Source organism: Rhinatrema bivittatum, chromosome 9 (assembly GCF_901001135.1).
Source record: "Rhinatrema bivittatum chromosome 9, aRhiBiv1.1, whole genome shotgun sequence".
In the NCBI taxonomy this organism is placed as follows: domain Eukaryota; kingdom Metazoa; phylum Chordata; class Amphibia; order Gymnophiona; family Rhinatrematidae; genus Rhinatrema; species Rhinatrema bivittatum.
In genome coordinates, this window is record NC_042623.1 from 112,743,717 (window position 1) to 112,761,601 (window position 17,885).

Below are 17,885 nucleotides of genomic sequence, written 5' to 3' on the forward strand. Positions count from 1 at the left end.
TAAGACCTGCAGCAGAGACCAGTTCTACATAGCAACAGGACATGCCAATCCTGACAGACAGTTATCAGATAGGTCAGCTCATAGGTGAACTGTATCACACAGCAAAGTCAGTTCCCTGGTCAAGATGAAATGAAGTACAGGTTTTGAAGATAGTTTCCCCTGAAGCAGGACCGTTTGGTCCGAAACGCGATCGTGTCGGGACTTTTTGGGACTCTTTAGAATACATTCAGATGAGAATTGCGCCATTGGATTATTGATTGATTGTGACTATTGCAATATGAACTTTAATGGAATGCTCATCCTATGACAGATATTTGAGTTCGTCAGCATTTATGAGGATTTTACATTTCAATATATAAACAAGAAAATGCAAAAAAATTTTTGAAAATAAAGTAAAGCGACCCATGACCAAATTATGAGTTTGATGGATATACAAACTCTGAGTGTGGGTCCCACAAAATTACATTATTGTATAATTTAGGTGTTTGATCTTACATTGTGGCTATATTATTATAAAAAAGTAAAATAGACCAGTGAAACCTATTTAGTTTTGCTAGTGTTTGACACTTAAGGGTTTCTGGAATACACAGCTGTGTATATTGGGTGTGTTTTTGTGACAAGACTGGATCAATCATGGAATGGATGACTCTCCAAGGGGGGTCCAGTAGTCCAAAGTGAAGATCCCATTTCATGCTCCTTTTGACTATATTTAAGCTCTTGCATATGCATATCCTGGATTTTAAAAACAGCATGGGAGAGCGGCATAGAAGATGGCGGTTAAGATGACCCATTAACACTACCAGAAGATGACACCCAAGCCATAGCTCTCGGCCCCTCCCTACAGCCCAGTGGACAAGCTTCTCTTAAGAGAGTCACTGCACTTAAGAGAGTCTCCTGACTGCTGCCTATCAGCCTAAGGCAAACCTGTCTCTTTCTTCTCCAGGTATCAGGGCCACTGACTTGTGCCTCCATCAGAGAGATGGCCTCCATGAAGTCCACTTTTTCTCACAGCAGCAACACAGACATCTCCAGTGGTGAGACTGATGATAATCTAAAGTTATAGGGATAGTTAGCTAAATTTATTAACAATACCCTAAGCAAGTCAAAGTTATTCTGATATGTGTGACTGAGTTCACCTATAAATACTAAGCTTTATTCATTATAAGTATATGCTGTGTACAAGTCTTATATATCTGAGATTAAAAAGGTCTGATTCTGAGATAGTTATCCTTTCCTGGGCTTCTTAGAACAAATATAAGGTAAATAAGTAGTAATCTTCAGTGGCAGTCACTCCCGAGAGAGAAAGAGAAGGTGGAGGAAAGTGGGCTGTAAACCCACAGGATAACCCTATAATTCCTTACATCTTTGCCTTCCAAAAGATCCAGAAACAGAGGCAAAACAGGGTCCCTGAAGAGGGAGAAAGAATCTGGGGGAGAATTCTACATGAAAATATTAGGATTCGCTACAAAAATATGTAACCAAGCAACCAATGATGGATTGTTAGCAAAGCTTGTATTTTGACTAGGAGGGGGCAGTGATTGCCTCACGGAAGAACATGGAACTGGAATATAACCATCAAGAACTGCGCATACAACATGAAAACAAAGTCCTATTTCTCACTTCTAAGGAAGAGGCGGATCATTTTATTTTGAATTTGCCGAGGTGTGAAGAAGAGAGTGGTTGAACTATATATTCTACTGCCATTTAACTTAATGGTTTAGGTTTGGACCTAACTCGCATGGCCACAGTTTTTGTGTTATTTTTAGTTATTATATCATTAAAAATATTTTTCAGGGAGGGAGCGGGGTTGGAAGGGGGGCGACTTCAATCCCAGTTGTTCTTTAAGGGGCTGGGGGAGGACCTTCTTTCTCTAGGAGTGATGTTTAATACAGATAAGGAGAAAAGTGGAATGGATGATTGGAGTGCTTGTTTGTATACTTAGTATGTTTGGTATGTAAGTATCTGGGGGAAGGGGGGACAGGAAGAGTGTATGGGGAACCTCCATGGGGTATGGTAGCTCATCTTCGTTGGGTTGCTACTGAGATACGATACAAATTCTGAGGCTCAGGCTGGGGGGCCTTGGAGGAGGGTAAATACTTGTTTCTCTGTTAAGAGCTCTCTAATAAATATTGGTAGTGCTGGCGGTTAAGATTGTCTCCTTGAATGTGAATGGCCTCCACGCTCAAATTAAACGGAAAAAAATATTAAGTATGTTTAAGCGTATGCATACGCAAGTGGCATTTTTGCAAGAAACACATTTGAATGATACAGAACATACTAAACTGCAGCGTGAGTGGGTGGGTCAGTGTTGCTATTCCTCTTTCACTTCTAGGAAACAAGGGGTGGCCATCCTCATTCATAAAAATTTGCCATTTCAAAGTGAACAAATTCTGCAAGACCCTGAGGGGAGGTTTGTTATAGTGGTGGGTAAATTACATCAACAGAAATTGGCGTTTTGCAATGTTTATACACCTAATGTATATTCCCATAATTTTTTTTATCTCCTTGATAAGGCTGCTTACTGATTTTTCTGATTGCCGACTTGTCATGGGAGGTGAATTTAACATGGTGATAACAAGCAACTAGATAATCGCCCCCCTAAGCCCACTTTGCTACGGGATCAACAGATGGGGATTAATCTGCTGTGCCATGAATTGCAGCTTTTGGATGTCTGGCGGGTATTACATCCTGATGACTTAGAATTTACATTTTTTTCTAACCCCTACCAGACATACTTGCGGCTTGATTATCTTTTAGTATCAGATCAGTGTTTTCCCACTGTGACTGATGCTGCTATCGGAACAATTTCTATTTCTGATCATGCTCCAGTGACATTGCAATGCGGCATACCTTTTCGCCCCCCATTCTCGTGGCGTTTGCGTCCAGATTTATATTTAGACAAAGTATTTCACAAATATTTACAAGAATGCTGGAAAGAATATTTAGATCTGAATGTTATCCCAGAGTCTCCCCTGCAACGGTGTGGGATGCGGGAAAAACAGTCATGAGGGGCGCTATTATCGCATATGTAGCTAAACGAAATAAAAGGTGCAATGCTGAAATATTGCGGTTAATGGCTGTCCTAAAGAAAGCGCAGATGCAGCACATGTTGGACATGACAGCTGATGCCAAAGCTCGCGTAGATAGAATTAGGGAAGCCCTTAATACTTTATTACACCAGAGGGCATCTAAATCGCTCCGGTACTATCGGTATCAGTTATATAAACATGGTAACTGGGCTAGTCGCACCTTATCCACCCTCGAGGAACTCGTGCAACTATAGTTGGTAATCGAGATAGCCTGGGAGTGCATCAGATTACACCTACAAATATTGCGACCCGGTTCCTCGAATACTATGCAGCCTTGTATGGCCCTAAATCTATGAATTTTGAAGTGGCAGAGACCCTTTTTCGAGATATCTTGTGGCCTCAAATGTCTAGAGAACAAGTGTTGGCCTTAAATTCTCCTATAACTGAGCAGGAAATTTACTCTGTGATTCAAACACTTAAGTTGGGTAAAGCAGCGGGTCAAGATGGGTTGGGATCTGAGTTCTATAAAATCCTGAAATTTACTGAGTTCTATAAAATCCTGAAATTTCAGGCTAGACAACCATATTGCGATATCTTCTAATCAATCTACTATCGTTGTTCTTCCTAAACCAGGTAAAGACCCCCTGGAAGTGGGCTCGTATCGTCCAATATCTTTAATCAATGTGGATTATAAAAATTTTGGCCGCTGCTTTGACGTCTCGTCTAAATCAAATTTTGCCTTCTATTATTCACGAGGATCAAACGGGGTTTGTAAAGAGCCGTTAGGGAGTACACAATGTTCGGCGTCTTCTTGCCGCGTTAAGTTATCAGCCAAAGGCGGAAGCACTGATTCTTAGCCTGGACGCCGAAAAAGCTTTTGATTCCCTGTCCTGGGAATATATGTTTTGGGCACTGCGGAAATATAACCTTTATGGAGTTTTCCTTACGTGGCTTCAAACTCTTTATAGTAATCCCAGTGCCATTATTTTGCTCAATGGAACCCCTACAGATTCTTTTCAGTTATACTGTGGTGTCAGGCAGGGTTGCCCCACTATCCCCATTGTTGTTCATTTTGGCCTTAGAACCATTGGCTATTGTCCTGCGAAGGACACCGCAAGTTATTGGGATTAGTGTGAATGGACACCCATTAAAGACAGCTATGTTTGCAGACGACGTCCTACTTTTTGTGGGAAAACCACGTACAAGTGTTCCTGCTATTATTAGTTTATTTGAACAATTCCGCTTAGTAGCGGGCTTAAAAATAAATTTTGCTAAGTCGGAAGCCTTGGCCCTCAATGACAACCTGCCTGCTACTTGGAATGGTCCCTTTCTATTTCGATTGGCTCCCGACAAGTTGAGGTATTTGGGCGTTTGGGTCCTGAGACAGCTAGACATGTTATATGACTTGAATATTCCCCCCTGTATAACACGCTTAGAGGAGCAGCTGAGAGTGTGGATGTCTCTCCCACTCTCGCTGTTCGGCCATTGTGCATTGATAAAAATGGTGATTGTTCCTAAGCTTTTATATCTCCTTCACATACTTCCCTGTTGGTTGAGAGTTAGAGATCTTCAGCGCTTGCGAGCTCTTATTCATAATTTTCTTTGGAAAGGTGGGCAAGCCCGCATGGCTTATACTATTCTGGAGGGCCCCCGGGAACAGGGTGGGTTAAATATGCCTGACTTTCGGTTATACAACGTGGCCTGCCGATTGCGTTTCATCGGCGAATGGATTACGGGAACCTACCATTACTGTGCGCAGGGGATGTTGGAATGTATGTCGCGCCCTAGTTCCCCTCTCAGTATTATCCAGCTACGTCCTGGGCTCAGAAGTACTCTTACATTTCCCAGGGTTTTATTGACACCGTGTGTTCGTGCTTGGAGATGGGTGCGACGTCGTGCACATCTACCAGGGGTGGCCTCTCTCAATTCCCTTTCCTGGTAATGCTGGTTTTCTGCCTGGGACTGAGAGTAGAGGGGTCTATCAATCTTGGGCAAATTGTGGAGTAATGTTTGCTTTTCACTTATTTGATCTTGTTTCTTATGTATTAGTGGACTATGATACTTTGGCTCGTACATATCAACTCCCAGCAAAACAATTTTTCGCCTACTTACAGGTTCGTCATTACTTGCAATCTTTCTCCTGGAGCTCTGAGGTGTTAGCAGCTGAATCAACCTTTGCTACAAATATATTTGATACTGCGTATATGGCTAATTCAATCACAGGATGGAAAAAGCTAGTGCAAACATTTCATAAAGCTGCCTGTTTGGACTCTTTGGCGACTCGCTGGGCTAATAGGATGGATATACAGCTCACCTCAGCATATTTGAAATCCTGCTTTAAGGCACTCTATATGTGGTTACCAGACTTGGGATTAAGGGAAGTCCAATTTAAAATACTTCACTGTTTTTATTATGATGATGTGCGCAGAAACAAAATGAAGTTGGCACCTACTTCTTTGTGTAGTAAATGTGGAACAACGGATGGGATGTTATACCACCGATTGTTTACCTGTCCCAAATTAACAACCTTCTGGGACTCTGTGTTTCAGATGATCACTAAATGTACAGATGTGCCTATACCTGTTACCGGGCATATTTTGTTGGCTAGTTCCCACTCGGTAGGCGCACCTGGTAATGGTTCAAAACGAAAATTTGAGCGTCTTGCTATTATGCTCGCATGTAGGACCATACTGGCGGACTGGACTGACCCATTGGCGATGCCTACTTTAGCAGCATGGACAAATAGAATGGTATTACTACTACAAATGGAATTTATGGACTTTCTCAGTGGCTCACGGAAACCAGATAAATTGTACTGTGCTTGTTGGCAAGCTTATTATGCGTTACTTCCAAAAGATTTACAAGATGGGTTGATTGATACTGGTTATAAACATATCTGGTCTTAAACGGAGGTTCCTGGAACGGGAGGGGAGGGAATGTATGAATGGTGAGTGACTGGGGTATGACTGTGGATAAAATTGAGTGGTAGAGTTATGGCAGGGGGTAATAAGTACATGTAAAACTGGCAAAGGAACACGCACGCTGAAGGACTTCTAGAAGTTTCATAGTATTTGCCCTGTTAGATATGTCATGGTTTATGTACTGTGTTTCTGATTTCTGTGTTTGTAAGCTGTGCTCCTTGCAATAATAATAAAAAAATTATTTTGAAAAAAAAAAAAGAACAGCTCATTAATAAAAGGCAACCCAGTAAATCAACTTTTTTCCAAGCAGTGAACAAATACTGATCTAGTTGCATCTGCAAATCTTCAGTTAAAAAGCTCACATAAAAGAATTGTGGAATCTATACACTCAAGGCTGTTGACATTTCTACCATTTCCTCCCTTGTCAGGCAGTGCAGACAATCATATAACAGATTGAACAGCCTGCCAAGAAAAGGAATTCCTTTTCATTATGAATAGACACCAGATTTCAATCTCATTTCTAAATTTGTGTGTGTGCGGGGTCCTGTGGTAGATCATCAGTTACAGGTAAGGGAAATCCTTTGGTCAGCGTATCCAGGAAAAAGCTGTCAAAAACTGCTCTTACCCCTAAAAAAGATGGCATCTTTACTGTTGGCCAAGGCAGACCCTGACTGCAGCCACTAGCTTTTTAGCCACTATATTCTACCAGGTGGGACTGCTCAGAGACCTGAAAACAGCTGCTGCACTAGAAAGGCTTCTCTTATATGCCATTGTGGATACTGAAACTTGCCTATGCTGGCTCCTCTAACTTGACCGATGCTCTAAATCACTAATTGCCACAGAAGCTTTAGAACAGAAGAAAGAGCACAATAAAGACATGTTCATTTGCTGGAAAACAATGACAAGAGGGAGAGAGCAGAGGATCTTTGTTACATAGGCCAGCAACTGAAAATACTGTATAGACTATGAACTTTGTTGACTTCTACCTTTGGAAAGATGCAGATAAATCTAAAATCCAGACTGCAGAAGAGAACATTAAACAAATTTATAGAAATCACTTGTTTCAGATTGTCAACTGGTGTTAGCTTTCAGTAAATTAGCAAGATTAAAGCCAATACTAATGCAAAGTCATTTTACTCATGTTACTTCAGAATTCAAACTTTTCCCGAAGCAAATACTCCACACAATTGAATTGTTGAATACTGCAGAACACGGGTAAGAAATAATTTTCAAAAATAAGAATATGCATTCTTTTGCACAGTACTTATACATCTGAGCATTAAATAAATATTATTTTGCTCTTCACTCTGAACTTGCCTTGTCCTTCTTGGAGTTATCTGTGCTGACTTCCAGGGTTACCATTTCCTTGCGTACTGGAAGTTTTATAGTAGTATCCATTGCTTTACTGTGACTTGAAGATGATGCATTACTAGAACTTGGTCCCTGAACTGTTCCCGCATTTTCCACAACTGCAACTGGAGCAGGCAAGAGTGGTGTACTCATGCTATTACTTACATGAGGTACACTAGGAGTTCCCTGTTTTGAAAAATTACCAGCAGTTATTAATGCAGTGTTCAAGAATGAATGAAAATCAAATTCATAGTAACACAAACAACAACAAAAATATATATATATATATTAATTCTATAATGCCACAGAAATTGCTAACATTAAAGCAAAGGTTTTTTTCAATTTAAACCCTATTCTTTTCTAGCTTCAGTTCAACAGGAACAGAGGCTTATCAGATCAAAAAATCTGTTGTGGTTTGTTCTTTTATGTGCATGGTGTCCCCACCTTATAATTTTGGAATTGGCTAAACCATCTCTAACAAACCACTTTTCAAAGTTGGCGAGCGATTTGGGATGGGTATTGATGAGATGGAGACAAAGGGGAGGGCAAAATTAGCAGTTAAAAAAAAAAAAAAAGTATGAAGTTTGAACCAAAGGTATCTAGAATGCCACATTTTTCACTTCTTGTAAAGCAAAGTTGCTTACCTGTAACAGTTATTCCCTGTGAACAGTAGGACAAATCAGCCACACAGGTGGGGTAATGTCATCCAATGGTGCCGACCTGTACAATGTGTACCTTGCTCTCAAAGCTCAGAAAGAAGTCTTTATGAGCATGTGTGGTAGTTCCCATGCAAGTCTCTTTGGTTCCTTTCTTAGCTAAGCTTCAACTATATGGGGAGGAGGGTGGGACTGTGTGGCTGATTTGTCCTGCTGTCCACAAACTCTGTTTTCTCCATGAGCAAGCAGGACAAAACAGCCATACAAGTGGGGATTCCCAAGATGAGTGTTGCACAACAGATGACGTCTTGTCTACTTAACATGCAACCTGCAAAAAAGGTCAGTGGGACAGTTGATTTTATTTAAAGAGATTTCTGAGGACTGCTTGTCCAAAAGCACTCGCTATGTGAGATTGCTAATCCAAACAATGTTTAGCAAAAGTGTGAATAGAGAACCACATTACTGCATTGCAAATATCTTTTATCATAGTGTAGCTACAAAAATCCACTGTAGTTACAGTAACTAATTTGATGAACCTTTACTTCTTTACATAGGTCCAGTCCAACATTTTTATAACAAAGCGAAATGCACTTTGACGGCCAAGTTGAAAGCATCTACTTCCCTACAGGTTGTCCTTGCCTATTTGGATCAAAAGATATCTTTCTGAAAGATTTTCATCCTTTCTAAAGAATAGACAAGAGCTCTTATACAATCCAAAGTGTGCAGTGTCTCTTCTGTCTTACTGGTATATGGCTTTGGGAAGCAAGTTGGAAGTATTATAGATTGGTTCAAATGGAACTGAGATAAAATTTTCAGCACCCATTTGGGGTGGGTCTTGAGAATTACTTTATCTTTGAAAACTTACATGTAAGGAGGATCAACAATTCTTGCTTGGAGTTCACTACTTCTAGCTGATGTAACTGCTATGAGGAATAGCATTTTCAAGAAAGATATACTGTAGTCCCATTATAACGTGGCTAGATATAGAACACAAGATTGTTTATACCGCGGTCAAAGGTTGGTTCCCAATTTCAAAATTAATAGATATTCTGTGCCACTTAACCGGATAAGTATGGACCTATCCAGCAAAGTGGCTACAGATTTTCAACTTGATATAATGTGGGCTCAATGGGTCTATGGTGTATTTGAATTCACTTTTGCCATAAGGTTGAAAAGGCAAGTTCATCAGACATAACACAAGACTATGCTAAGATTCCACTGCACTAGAGGATCTTTTAAGGGTGGATGAAGATGGGAAATAGGTAAGAGGAAAAGGTGGAAGAAGAAAAATGATACCCCCTTATCAGACTATTGTGTCAAATTTGCTTTCTATACAGAAGCAATTGATAATGCTAAACAGAACTGGTGCTCCACCAGGATTGCTGGAGCAGCCTCATGACTGCGTGAATTTTTCAAAATTGTTCATTCCCTTACTAATATCATCGGCTCCTACTCACTCAGAAGCTAGCCATGAGCCCTGTGAGGAGGCTGCACTGTTTTTCTTGAGAAAGATGTCCCCGATAGCCATCTCTATATCCACATTTATGACAAATTTGGCAACTTATATTAATGCTGCTGTTCCAACTACAGGGTCTTAGGTCCGTTTTTTTCTCACCTCACTCGCAGAAGTATGTTCTATTCTAAACATGATGGACACCTATTGTGTGCTTGACTCATGTTTCATAGCTTTGATCAAATTACGATGCTTGCAGGTAAGTGACTTTATTGCAAACAATCAATGCCTCTTTAAATGAGGGATATACTCCCCTCTGCCATGAAAATGGCCTCAGTACGACCAATATTAAAAAATGTGAATTGGAATCTTGTAGATTTAGCAAGCAATCATCTAATTTCAACGCTGTCATTAGCAGCAACTAAAAAATGAAATTTCAGATCTATTAGTTTAAATTTGTATCCTATCATTAAAATCATCCATTGTACCTGAAGACTGGAGGATAGCTAATGTAACCCCAATATTTAAAAAGGGCTCCAGGAGGATCACGTGATGTGCTGAGCCAGCAGGACGCGTTTGCCTCTGGCTCCCAGGCCCACCCTGCCTATCGCCGCCCATCTGACCGGCACATCCACCCGGGCAACTAGCTGCCTTACATAATTTTTGATATTGCATGTCCACCATTCGTACTTGGTGCAGGGCATCGCCAGGAATGACTACAAAAAGCGGGCGGCGGGAGAAAGAAAAGCCGCGGGCTCCGGAGGCCAAGATGGCGAGCGCGAGTGAGGGTGAGTCTTTGGCCGACCCCCCCGCCCTTACGGTACTGGAGATCAAGGCAGCTATTAAAGAAGCCCTGGATGAAAAATGGTCGCTTTTACATTCTGAATTGGGGGAGGTACGGGACTCTATCGCGGCATTGCACCCTCGGTTGGACCAAATCGAAACCCGTGTGTCTGAGCTGGAAGATGGTGCGGGGGTGGCCACGGGAAGCATTGCCTCGCACTCAAAAATGATCACTGCGCTCACACAGAAGATAGAGGATCTGGAGAACCGATCTCGTCGGGACAATCTCCGTTTTATGGGGTTCCCTGAAGAGATAGCGGAGAGATCGCTGTGTTCGATATTGGAAGACTGGCTTCCGTCTGCGTTGGACCTGCCACATTTAAGCGGGAAATTGGTGGTGGAGAGGGCCCACAGGTTGGGTGCCCGGCCTAACAACTTGGGGAGACCCCGCTTAGTAATAGCTAAAATCCTCAATTCCGCCCATAAGGCGGAGGTCTGGCGGGCCTCACGAAATAAAACGCAGTTGCTATACCAGACGAATCCAATACGCATCTTTCAGGATTTTTCTGCAGCCGTTTCGGAAGCGCGCAGGAGATTCTCCCCGCTCTGCACGACCCTGCACACACGCGGCATGAAATTCTCACTACTATACCCCGCCCGCCTTCGGTTGTGGCACGCCGAGAGAGTGCACACGTTCGATAAGCTGGCAGATGCTCAAAGTTTTATTGCAACGCTGGCGGATGGCTGATTTTAAAATCAACTAAGTAGTTGTTTTTTTTTCTCTTTTCCCTTTTCTCGTGTGGCCAACATGGCCGCAGTGAACCGGTGGGCGCCTGGAGACTCTGGAGGTTGTAAACCTCCCTGTTACACTAACGGGAGTTTTGAAATTGTGATTGACTGACATCTGCCTCTACTCTTTTTCGTTTTTTTCTATCACTTGACATGGAGTTTTTTTTTCTTTCTTTATCAATTTTGTTTTGGGACCATGGCCACATGAGCCGCGACGTGGAAGCCGATGGTCGGCGGCAGTCTGCCCGGCTCGTTTCTTATCCGGGGGATTGTTTGTTCCCGTGGTCCAGTGGACAGATCTTCGCAGTCTGGACCCAGGGGGTTCCTCCACTTTGGTTTGCTTTGAGGACCAGGACTGGTCTTTTTTTTGTTCAGTTATTATTTTTGGTCTTCGTTCCCCCCTTTTGTGCCTGCCTTCTAATGACTCCAGTTGTTGACGCATATGGTTTTTTTTTTCCAAGGGCATGGTTCCTGTGTGGTTTTTTTTTCTCTTTCTCTTCCTAATTGGGAAATCTTTGTTTTTTTTTCTTTCTTCCGATTCTCCCTTCTCACTGTTTACTGCGGGGAAAATGGTTAGCTTCTATTTAGGGGAGAATTACTGTGACATCTGTTCTTGAGGTGGAGGCATTATACTGTTGATGTTTTTTCTGAAGTTTCATGTTCTATTTAATGTGTGGGGTTGGGTGGGCTGGTGTGGGTGGGGTGGGCCTGATCACATCGACACAGATCCTAAAGCCCTCCGAGCGGAGGGCAGGGCTCGAGAGAAGGTGGGTGGTGGGGGACAGGGGGGCACCGTGCGGGTTGGCAGGGGGGGGGAGGTGATTGGGGGGTTGCAAATGGGCTACAGGACGGTTTGTATCTTGGAGCCTATAAAGGCTCCTGACCACGGGGGGGTAGGGGACAGGTTGGGGGGGGGGGGACGGGGGAGGGCGCCTCAGTCACGGGACGGTAACAGACGGATGTGGATGCACAGGTATGATTTACTTCTGATTGACAGGAGACAGGCAGGGGAGGTTTTAGCTGGGAGGGCCTCCGTCTGCCGCAATAGACGTGAACATATGGTACATTTTAGCTTCATCAGTGCTTATGGGTAGTCCCCTTCGGGTGGTATCCTGGAATGTATGTGGCCTCCACTCTCCCATCAAGCGCTCCAAGGTGCTCTCTTTGTTGCGCGGACACATGGCGCGGGTGGCTTTCTTGCAGGAGACCCATCTTACGGATGCCGAGCATGCAAAGCTTCGTCGCACTTGGGTGGGGGACGTTAGATATGCTTCCGCCTCTACTATATCCGCTGGGGTGGCCATTTTATTCCATAAACAACTCCCTATCACCATCCGTAGGGAAATCAAAGACCCCCAGGGGCGCTACCTTATTTTGGTGACAGAGCTCTATAATTGTACGGTGGTATTGTGTAATCTCTATGCGCCCAACACCTTTGACCCAGGCTTCTATCGGGGCTTGTATGCCCATCTGCTCCCATATTTGACTGACACTCTCATCTTAGGGGGAGATTTCAATACAGTCCGGGACTTGCAATTAGACACCTCTGGGAGTCGTGGTTGGGACACGGGGGTGGGCCGTGGCCCAAACCTGCTGGAATCCTGACTCCATCTTCTAGATGTGTGGAGGACCTTACATCCTCTTGAGCGCGATTTCACTCATCTTTCTCGGGCACACACCTCCTTTTCTAGAATTGACTACTTTCTCATTAGTTCACACGCGTTCTCTCGGGTCCGAGAGGCGGGTATTGAGAGCATAGTTGTGTCTGACCACGCCCCGGTGTGGGTGGATATGGAGTTTCTGCCTCCCTCCCCCGGCCCTAAATTTTGGCGTTATCCTTATTATTTGGCCCAAGATGAGAAATTTGCAGAATTTTTATCAGTAAAGTGGAAAGAATATGCCGAACACAATCAAGCCCATTTATCCCAACCCGCATTGTTTTGGAACGCCGCCAAAGCGGTTTTGCGTGGCGAGATTATCTCATATGTTTCTCAGCGCCGGAAAGTCCTGGATAGGCGGATTTTGCACTTAAACACCCAGGTCCGTCAGGCACGGACTTACATGCTTCACTCTAAATCGGCGGAGGCCCGGATCTCCTATCTCTCCAAGCAACATGCTCTCAATTCCTTGCTTCACCAAAGGGCAAAGAAAAGTCACTTATATTACAAATTTAAACTCTTTCAATACAGTAACAAAGCTGGGAAGATGATGTCCAACCTGATTAGATCTTCTAGGACGAGCCGGTTCATCCCGGCTATCCGCCTGTCCCCTACTGTGGTAGCCAAGGACACACCCACTATTCTTACACGCTTTCGGGAGTACTACTCCTCTCTTTATCAGTCTGGTGGGGGAGACGTGATCGCACATCAAAAGTTTTGTGAGGGCCTTCCGCTCCCCCGCTTGACTAGGGATCAACTGGATAAGTTAAATGCCCCTATCTTAGAGACGGAAGTGCGGCTCACTATTCATCGCTCCCATAATTTTAAGGCTCCGGGACCAGATGGGTTTACGGCGGAATTTTACAAACTGTTAAAAGACCAAGTTTCCAAACCCTTGGCTTTGATGTACACCCACATGATCGCTCGCGGCACCTTTCCTCCTCACGACAATCTAGCTAACATCGTTCTGATACCAAAGCCGGGAAAAGACCCCCTGGTCCCGGAATCCTACCGCCCAATATCATTACTCAATTATGATCATAAGTTACTCGCTAAGATTTTAGCGGAGAGATTGGCAGACTGTCTGCCCAGCCTGGTCGGTGATCACCAAGTGGGCTTTGTCCGCCACCGCTATGCGTTATCTAATATTCGCAAAGTTTTATCAGCCATGACAATGAGTCAACACATGGCTCAACCTTATTTGGCCATCAGTTTCGACGCCGAAAAAGCGTTCGATAGAGTGGAGTAGGAGTACCTTTTCTATGTGTTGCAATGTATGGGGTTTGAGGGCCTTTTTCTACAAGCGGTCACCTTCTTTATGACAAGCCACGGGCACGGATAGTGGCTAATGGCGCACAGTCCGAACCCTTTTCCGTTACGCGTGGTACCCGACAGGGCTGTCCCCTATCCCCCTTGCTATTCCTTTTACAGCTGGAACCTCTGCTCCTCGCCATCAGTGTGACCCCCCGGCATTCGCGGTCTTCGCATGGACTCTACAATATTTAAACACGTGGCTTTTGCAGACGACCTTTTAGTTTTTATCACTAGCCCCCAGTCGTCCTTACCACCCCTTCTCCAATTGATAGGGACTTTTGGGACCTTTTCGGGTCTTCGCCTCAATGAGTCCAAATCTTCCGCCCTGGCTTACCCCCCTACCCTGAGAGATACCTGGTCTGGCCCCTTTCCATTGCGGTGGGCGGGGGACAGCCTACGTTATTTGGGGGTTTTTCTTCCCTCGGATCTGGCCTCGGTATACCGGGTCAATGTGCCTAATCTCATCAGTTATACTCGGGACACCTTGGCCACTTGGAGGGCTTTACCCCTTTCGGTGGTGGGTAGAATTGCACTCTTTAAGATGACATTGCTCCCGAAATGGCTCTACCTTTTGCAAAATGTGCCGCTCTTCTTGAAAAAGCGGGACCTAGCTGTGGTGGAGACTGCGATGCGCAAATTTTTCTGGCGGGGGGGGACGGCTAGACTCCCGTTTAAGTGGCTGCAGAATACATGGGCGAGGGGAGGCATGGGGGTCCCTAATCTAGCTCAATATAACATGGCCTGCAATTTGAGGATACTCCGCAACTGGTTAATTGATACCTCAGATTATGCCCCGCTGATGGTGGAACGGGCCTTGCTACATCCCTTGGCCCCATCCTATGTGCTGCAAGCAAAGTCCTGTCATCTCCCCTCGATTATCACTACTTCGGCTCTCACGCGGCCTTTGCGCCGTACTTGGAGCCGACTGATGCACCTTTTACACATTCCAGCGCTCTGTGCTTATTTCCTACCCATCCGCGGTAATGCGGAGTTTTCCCCTGGCTCTCAATCTATTATGTTCCGTGAGTGGGATACTAAGGGAATCACCCGCTTGGGGCATCTTTGGTCCCGGGAGGGGGTGTTTATGCAGTTTGCGGCTGTTCAAGCTCTTTATTTATTGAGGCATTTGCACACATTTCCATATTTACAGGTGCAACATTACGTCCGGACATTGCCTTTAGAGACTCAGGCGATGGCTACATACACAGCGTTAGATAATATTTTTCATTTTGAAGGGCCAAGGGTCCCATCCCTTTCTAGCTATTATAGGGCTCTGCGGCGATATGATGAGGTGGATGTCTGTTCTGTCCTGGTGGTTCGCTGGAACGGGGATGGGGTGTTTCGTCTCTCTAGTTTTATTTTACGTATATGTTTTCGGCGAATAACCAGGATCTCCCCGAACATGTACTACCGGGAAATGCAGTTTCGGTTTTTGAGTCGGGCTTATATATCTCCTCAACGTGCTTTTCAGCTGACTATTGCGTCTACACCTCTGTGTCCTCGCTGTTCCGGTGCAGAGGGTTCTATGTCCCATGTTTTTTGGATATGTCCCCCGGTACTCAGATTTTGGCGTAGGATTGTGGACTATTTGGTGGAGCTGCTTGATGTGGGTCTGCCTTTTTCCCCTTTGTGGTTTTTATTTGGCTGCATTTCTCCTCTTCGGGTTCGAGATCCTGGTTCTCGCCTGTTGCTTCAAAAAGCGAGTTTAATAGGGAAGAAGATCATATTGCAGAACTGGCGATCTTCTGATGCCCCGTCCTTTGGAGCATGGCGGAACTGTTTCCACGCCATGATGACCATGGAAAGCATGGCGGCACGGGGTTCTCCGCGAAGACGACGCTTCTTCCTCAGTGTTTGGAATTCTTACCTTCAACGGCTTCCGCATCGTGCCCGGAGTTTGGTCCTGAATGATTGAGGTGCGCAGGATTTCTCCTAGACGACAGCCCTGATAATCCTGTGCACAAGGACTTCCTGTCACTGTCTGTTCTGTCTTGTGACTGTTCTCCTGGTATGGAGAGGGGGGGGAGGGAGGGTTGGTGGGGAGGGCTTGAGTATACTGTTGTTGGTAATGATTCTAGCGGAGAGGGATAAGTAACCCCCATCTCCGTGTTGTTGTATGTTAATTTTGCAAAATCCAATAAAATTGTTTTACAAAAAAAAAAAAAAAAAAAGGGCTCCAGGGGCGATCCGGGAAACTACAGACCGTTTAGCCTGACTTCAGTGCCAGGTAAAATAGTGGAAAGTGTTCTAAACATCAAAATCACAGAACATATTGAAAGACATGGTTTAATGGAACAAAGTCAGCATGTCTTTACCCAAGGCAAGTCTTGCCTCACAAATCTGCTTCACATTTTGAAGGAGTTAATAAACATGTAGATAAAGGTGAACCGGTAGATGTAGTATACTTGGATTTTCAGAAGGCATTTGACAAAGTTCCTCATGAGAGGCTTCTAGGAAAAGTAAAAAGTCATGGGATAGGTGGTGATGTCCTTTCGTGGATTGCAAACTGGCTAAAAGACAGGAAACAGAGAGTAGGATTAAATGGACAATTTTCTCAGTGGAAGGGAGTGGGCAGTGGCGTGCCTCAGGGATCTGTATTGGGACCCTTACTTTTCAATATATTTATAAATGATCTGGAAAGAAATACGACGAGTGAGATAATCAGATTTGCAGATGATACAAAATTGTTCAGAGTAGTTAAATCGCAAGCAGATTGTGATAAATTGCAGGAAGACCTTGTAAGACTGGAAAATTGGGCATCGAAATGGCAGATGAAATTTAATGTGTCGTATGACAGTGAGGGCAAAGGTAGCGCCGGCGCCATTTTGAATATTGGCAATACGGCCCGAGTGCAGGAGGTCGCTCCCGGACCCCCGCTGGACTTTTGGCAAGTCTTGTGGGGGTCAGGAGGCCCCCCCAAGCTGGCCAAAAGTCCCTGGGGGTCCCAGCGGGGGTCCAGGAGCGATCTCATGCACTCGTGACGTCGGGTGACAGGAACCAAAATGGTGCCGGCGCTACCTTTGCCCTGTCATATGGTAAGGGCAAAGGGCCACCGGCGCCATTTCTATTAACGCAGCCGTGGCCAGAGAGCGGGAGATCGCGCCGGGACCCCCCCACTGGACCCCAGGTAATTTAAAACATTTTGGGGGGGTTCGGGAGGGTGGGGGATTTGTTTTAAAGGGTCAGGGTGGGTTTTAGGGTTGTTTTGGTGTGCCGGTTTCCCGCCCTCCCCCCGTTTTACGATTTTTTGACGATAAATCGGGGGAATTGCTATTGTATCGCGGCTCTAACGATTTTTGACGATTTAAAATATATCTGACGATTGTTTTAAATCATCAAAAAACGATTCACATCCCTACTATTTATATCATCTTTGCCTTGCCTAAATTTTAGAATTGTTTTGCTGATTAGAGGTATTAGGGGGGAAAGCATACATCAGCCCCTCTGACCAAGAGATGTCATAGCATCCAAGACCAAAATCCTGAAACCTGGTCTTTTGGAACAGTAAATTGGGAGTTTATGATCAAAGGAAGCTGCAAATAGGTCTATTTGTGGAATTCCCTAATCTTAAAATATGCTCTTGAATAGTGTCATTGTGTGGTGACATTTGTAAGGCTGTAAGCTATGACTTAAGAGTGTCTTTCAAAACATTGGCCTTTTCTGGAATGTGTATTGCATAGAGTGAATCTTTCTTTCCATTGCCCAAGTCCATGTGTTGAGGGCTTTGACACAGTGGATGGGATGCCATCCCATATTGCTTATGTGGTACATAGCCACAATTGTCATTTGAATCTGGAGAATCTTTACGTTTATGAATGGTTCAAAAGCTACTTGAGCTTTGAATATACCTTTAATTTTGAAAATGTTTGTGTAGATTTTCTTCTTTCCATGTCCATATTCCTTGCTTACCTAATTAGCCTAACTATGCGATG

The 17,885-nt window shown here is 44.3% G+C and overlaps 1 protein-coding gene across 11 annotated transcripts in view; it reads right to left on the reverse strand.

Annotated features, from left to right (window-relative positions):
• Window positions 1–17,885, reverse strand: part of SCAF11 (SR-related CTD associated factor 11) — a 529,866-nt gene that overhangs the window by 21,847 nt on the left and 490,134 nt on the right. For all 11 annotated transcript variants that reach the window (XM_029616088.1, XM_029616082.1, XM_029616081.1 and 8 more), the window contains one exon: window positions 7,268–7,486. In XM_029616088.1, coding sequence (XP_029471948.1) covers window positions 7,268–7,486 — 219 coding nt within the window. The remainder of the gene's footprint in view (window positions 1–7,267; window positions 7,487–17,885) is intronic.